General features: G+C 39.3%; 1 protein-coding gene across 1 annotated transcript in view; it reads left to right on the top strand.

Annotated features, from left to right (window-relative positions):
* The window catches only part of LOC137375911 (dual specificity protein kinase CLK4-like), a 28,807-nt gene extending 27,920 nt beyond the window's left edge, over positions 1-887 (top strand). Inside the window, exon 13 of the mRNA XM_068043592.1 lies at positions 396-887. Within this exon, the coding sequence (XP_067899693.1) occupies positions 396-524 (129 nt within the window). The 3' untranslated portion in view covers positions 525-887. The remainder of the gene's footprint in view (positions 1-395) is intronic.
* Positions 888-6,000: the final 5,113 nt, after the last annotated feature.

Below are 6,000 nucleotides of genomic sequence, written 5' to 3' on the forward strand. Positions count from 1 at the left end.
CCAGCAACCGCAACCATCTTCCTTTGTGCTAGGTATGACTCCAACCAGTGGCGAGTTTTCCCCTGATTCCCATTGACTTCAAATTTCGCTCGGGTCCCGTTGATGCCACACTCTGTCAAATGCTGCCTTGATGTCAAGGACAGCCACTCTCACCACACCCCTGGATTTCATTTCTTTTGTCCATATTTGAAGCAAGGCTGTAATGCGATTTGGTGGGAAGCGACCCTGGCAGAACCAATCTGGGCATCGGTGAGCAGATTATTGCTGAGTAAGTGTCGTTTGATAGCACTGTCATCGACACCATCCATCGCTGCTGATTGAGAATAGACTGATGGGGCACTGAAAAGTATATATTGAAATTCTACTTTTGTGTAATTTAAGTATATTATTTTCAGGAATATATGACTTCTCACTTCTCTGAGCATCAGGAACTCTTTGACCTAATTGAAAAGATGATGACGTATGAACCTTCAAAGAGAATACGGCTAGATCAGGCATTGCAACATCCATTTTTTTCACATTGAGGAAAGAAGCACCATGGCTTACAAAATGAACTATTTTGTACAACTTGTAAATTAATTCCCAGTTCTCCATCGGAGAATGATTAGACTGTGTCAGTCTGTATTTAAATCGTAAATTTTGAAATTTAAATAAATGTAAACTTATGTCCATATTTATGTGGTACAAATTTACTAAGATGCCATTTCTTTGGTGTTGTCATGTGGGCATGTGCTAATTTTCTTTGAACCACTATTGATTTACAATACTACAATTCTTGGAAAGTTTGGAAAACATTTTCTAAAACTGATTTTTGTATTATACTACCTCATAACTTGTAATGTAAACATTGACATTGTGCAATAAAGTTGTGATTTTATTGTATTCAAGTATATTGTGTGAGGTGAGAGCTAGTTTATGTTCACACAAAAGTAAGCTAGAGATGAATGAGGCTGAAATAGTTCTATAGATCAAGTTCGGACTGTTCCATTAATGTACTCGTTAATCTATAAGTTGGGTTTATTTAAAATTTCAATAGTTCTAACTTCTCAACCTTGAATTGCACTTGCGTCTTTTCGAGCTCAGTTCATAATGTGTGTGTGTGTGTATATATAACAAATAATACTTTATTTAGAAATTCAGTTTCCACCACCTGAAAGAACATTGAAAACATTTTTTAATGGAATTACAATGAAAAAAAGTCTGACCATTACAAGTTTTTCGTAAGCGTAAGATAACCATGCAAATATTTAGGCACACTGAATTTTCACATCCGATCATCAGTTTGTCAGTTTACAGTATTGCACTATAAATCAGGCGTCCTGATTCCTTGTACGCTACATTGCAAAACCTCTCCTGGCACTTGCCTCAGTTGATAACTTATGAATAAGAAGGCCATATGTTTGAGCACCAGTGTGTAACCCAATTAATAAGCTTGCCTGTTCCTTTTGTCATATAATAATGGAATGATGCATTGTTGGAGGTGCCACCTTTTAGATAAGATGTTAAACCAAGATCAAGTCAACTTGAGGTGTTTATAAAAGATCACATGGTGCTATTTGAGAAGCACTGATTTCTCCCAGCGTCCTGGCTAACATTTTCCCCCTTGCCCACTCTTCCCAAACAATACCATCAAAAGTGTGTATTGGTCATCTCAATTACTGTTTGAAGGACCTTGCTATCTGCAGCTAATTCTTGAGTGCTGTTCCAAGTTAGTTCATTGGCTGTGAGGTGATTATATACAGTGTTCTTCAATTATGTTTTAGTTGCTAGAAAGCAACTATGACTTGTGAGCAGTACTGCAGAAAAACCATTGTTACATATTTGTCTATCACACCTTCAGGTGTGACTTCAGGCATCATGTTTCAAAAGAATCAACGTCAAGAGCAAGGTCAATGAAGAATAGTGGAAAATAGGTTTCTATCATACTTATTTAAGTGTAAACTAAAAAATCCATTTGATTTAATAGGTATCTGAGAAATAAGCAGGGAACAACATTCAAAACATTAATTGGAATGAATGGTGACTTTGAAACAGTAGCAAGAAGCTCAAAACCAACAAATCATTATTTTTCAGCCAGTAACTACATAAACAATTTAAAATGCAAAAGGAAATTATTAGAACTGAAATATGTCATAATTATTGAGAAAATGTTATTTGGCCCATCACACTTGCCCATCTAATACTTCAACTTGCCTAACTGCTTGTTGAACTCTCCTAATCTCAATTCCACTGTCAGATTGTTCCTAATATTTGTCACTTTTAGTAAAGGTTTTTAAAGATATGTTTGTATTTCATTCATTTAAATTTACCATTGTTGTACTGACCTGACCTAAAGGCCTGCTCAGGTCAGGAAAAAAAAACCCAACCCAAACCTGACACAACCATATCTGACCTGAGCCCCAACCGGCCCAAGTCCCTCCATTTTTTTCCCCTTGCCCAACCCGACCACTGGAATGTTTGCTTTACCTACCTTCCAATTTCAGATCTGTTTCTTTTTGAACAACCTTTCAAGTCCAATTAATACTGTGTGTCTGACCTGACCTGAGCCCTAAAGTTGTACCTGGAAGAGCGACCCGACCCGAACCTGACATGTCGTCGGGTCCCAGCGGGTTCTGGTCAGGTAGCAGGCCTTTAACCTGACCTATGTGTCATTTACCACTTTATACTTCAATTCTGTTGTTTCTTAACCCATTTAGACTGCAGAGCTTAAACTTCTGTGATTTTGTTCACAGCTTGTACTCTTTACAATTGGAATCGTTCTGTTTTGCTCTTCATCTTTTCAAATGCATTTACATCCCTTTGAATTGTGGCAACCAGAATTGCATGCACTAAGTGTCGACCTTGTGTCAATGATTGCACTTTCACCTGAGTTAGAAGGTTGTGAGGTTCAAGTCCCATACCTGAGATCTGACATTTAAGTGAAGTACTGAGAGTGTGCTGCACTATCAGATGGCAGTGTTTCAGATGAGACCAAGGCATTGTCTACTGCTGCAGGTGGAGGTAAAAGATCCTATCGCTATTCAAAGAGCAGAGGAGTTATCCTGGTGTACTCAACAATATTTATCCCACAAACACTGCCACTAGAACATCTTGCCAATATTGCTAATTGTGGGATGGCTGTATAATTCCATAATGTTTACCCTGATATTTCCTGGGCTTTTTACATGTATTTCTTTAAGACAGGAATTTCATTGATCTTTCAAATCCATCATCTTTAGAAGACTCAGTAGAATGCTGCTGCTGGTCAGTATGGTTGCAGCTAAGGATTGCAGCTGTGCTGTGGTGACAGGTCTGCAAAATAATTCATGGTATATAAAAATACAGCAACCATGGAAAGAAAGTAAAATTAGTGTGAAAATTCAATCAAGCTAAATTGCAATTCAGGATAGATCTTGTAATGAACAGCAAAATGTGCAAGTGTCCATTTTATACACAGGGACAATGAAGTAACCAGAACATTAATAGAAGTTGTGGATCGGCCTATTTAAGTATGGTTGCATCAAAATTTGGTGGGAATTCAGAGCAATGCAATTGTTCAGGTTTAGCTTCACAATTCTACGAAATGCATAAGTACATCAGGAGAACAGCTCTAAAGTCAGTGCAAAACATGTTGATTGAGAGAGAAATATTAACTAGCACATCAGTAGAACTCCCCTTCTGGTGAAGAAGCCAGAAAATGAAGTAAATGAAATGCAATAAATAGTTGGGGTATGATTGTGATAGATGGAGAAACTGAGGTTGAACAGGCAGAGAGGAAACTGGTGTGGAGGAAGGTAATTTTCTAGTTGTGGACAGGAAGTTTACAGGCTCCTTGCTGCTGGTGAGTACTTGGAAAAGTTAGGCTAGAAAGTATGTGGAATAAGATGGGAAATGAATGAATGAACAGAGAACAAGTGGGATGCATAAAGGCTACTTTAAATATGGAGTTGCTTAATGTAAATTGTATGATTTAATTATTTTAGTACTAAATTGCAATTTCCCTACAATGTTAATTCAAATAAATCATTCAAATATATCATGCAAATAACTTAAATTATCAGGGATACATGTAAGACAAAGGGAAACTGAGTGGCAGATTGACAGCAAAAGAGGGAAACAAAGAATTAGAGTGGGAAAGAACTAGTCAGGGGGAGGGAATTCTTTGAAATTATCCAAGCAATCTACATGAAATCAGTTACATAATGTTTGTTATGGCCACGTGGTGCAGGGTATGGTGGTTCCCACTGTTAAACTCTCACCTGACCACAGCAGGTGTTTTTTGTTATTGGGGTTTAACCTCTTTCTGTTTTATTTGTCACAGATAGCGACAGGTTTTCTTGGTTTAAAACAAAATCAGTTCGTCATTGATCAATGCCCCCTGACCTGAAATTATCGTATCCACTCATGCATTTTCTCGCACAAACATACACAAGAAGAGACCAATAGAGAAGAAAAGGAGTAAGCGGTTGTAAGTGGGTGTGGATTTCAGGAGTCACGGTAAACCTGTTGAATTCTGTCAGAAGTCAAGTTCTCGGTTGCAGGCCTGAGGTGTTTGTAGTTTCTCTTTTGGTTGAAAGTTCAGTTAAAGACAGTGGATCACTTCTAATTCACTGCTGTATAAGTGTAGATGTAGAATTCCACAGCAGTTCAGGTCCCTTCTGGCTTGTTGGATTTTCTCCCAACCTCTTCACTGGAAAAGCCATTTGGTAATGCTTCTTTCTGGGTGTCTCTGAGGACTGCTACTTTTAAGGTCAAAAATGGTTTCACGTCTTTGTCTCTGATGGGAGACATCGATCTCCCTCTCTGTGGCAACCAACAATGGCCTTGGATGTGGCTACTTCACACCATCTTTGTTTCAGAAGAGCCTATTCAGAAGGCGGATAGGATCAAAGAAAACCCTAAGGCTTTCTATAGGTATATCAGGAATAAAAGAATGATAAGAGTTAGAACAGGGCCAATCAAGGATAGTAGTGGGAAGTTGTGTGCGGAATCAGAGGAGATAGGGGAAGTGTTAAATGAATATTTTTCGTCAGTATTTACAGTAGAGAAAGAAAATGTTGCCGAGGAGAATACTGAGATTCAGGCTACTAGGCTAGATGGGATTGAGATTCACAAGGAGGAGGTGTTAGCAATTTTGGAAAGAGTGAAAATAGATAAGTCCCCTGGGCCAGATGGGATTTATCCTAGGATTCTCTGGGAAGCCAGGGAGGAGATTGCAGAGCCGTTGTTGTTGATCTTTATGTCGTCATTGTCGACAGGAGTAGTGCCGGAGGACTGGAGGATAGCAAATGTTGTCCCCTTGTTCAAGAAGGGGAGTAGAGACAGCCCTGGTAATTATAGACCTGTGAGCCTTACTTCGGTCGTGGGTAAAATGTTGGAAAGGGTTATAAGAGATAGGATTTATAATCATCATGAAAAGAATAAGTTCATTTGCGCTAGTCAGCACGGTTTTGTGAAAGGTAGGTCGTGCCTCACAAACCTTATTGAGTTTTTCGAGAAGGTGACCAAACAGGTGGATGAGGGTAAAGCCGTGGATGTGGTGTATATGGATTTCAGTAAGGCGTTTGATAAGGTTCCCCACGGTAGGCTATTGCAGAAAATACAGAAGTATGGGGTTGAAGGTGATTTAGAGCTTTGGATCAGAAATTGGCTAGCTGAAAGAAGACAGAGGGTGGTGGTTGATGGCAAATGTTCATCCTGGAGTTTAGTTACTAGTGGTGTACTGCAAGGTTCTGTTTTGGGGCCACTGCTGTTTGTCATTTTTATAAATGACCTGGATGAGGGTGTAGAAGGGTGGGTTAGTAAATTTGCGGATGACACGAAGGTCGGTGGAGTTGTGGATAGTGTCGAAGGATGTTGTAGGGTACAGAGGGACATAGATAGGCTGCAGAGCTGGGCTGAGAGATGGCAAATGGAGTTTAATGCGGAGAAGTGTGAGGTGATTCACTTTGGAAGGAGTAACAGCAATGCAGAGTACTGGGCTAATGGGAAGATTCTTGGTAGTGTAGATGAGCAGAGAGA

This window comes from Heterodontus francisci, chromosome 12 (genome assembly GCF_036365525.1).
Source record: "Heterodontus francisci isolate sHetFra1 chromosome 12, sHetFra1.hap1, whole genome shotgun sequence".
NCBI classification, from domain to species: domain Eukaryota; kingdom Metazoa; phylum Chordata; class Chondrichthyes; order Heterodontiformes; family Heterodontidae; genus Heterodontus; species Heterodontus francisci.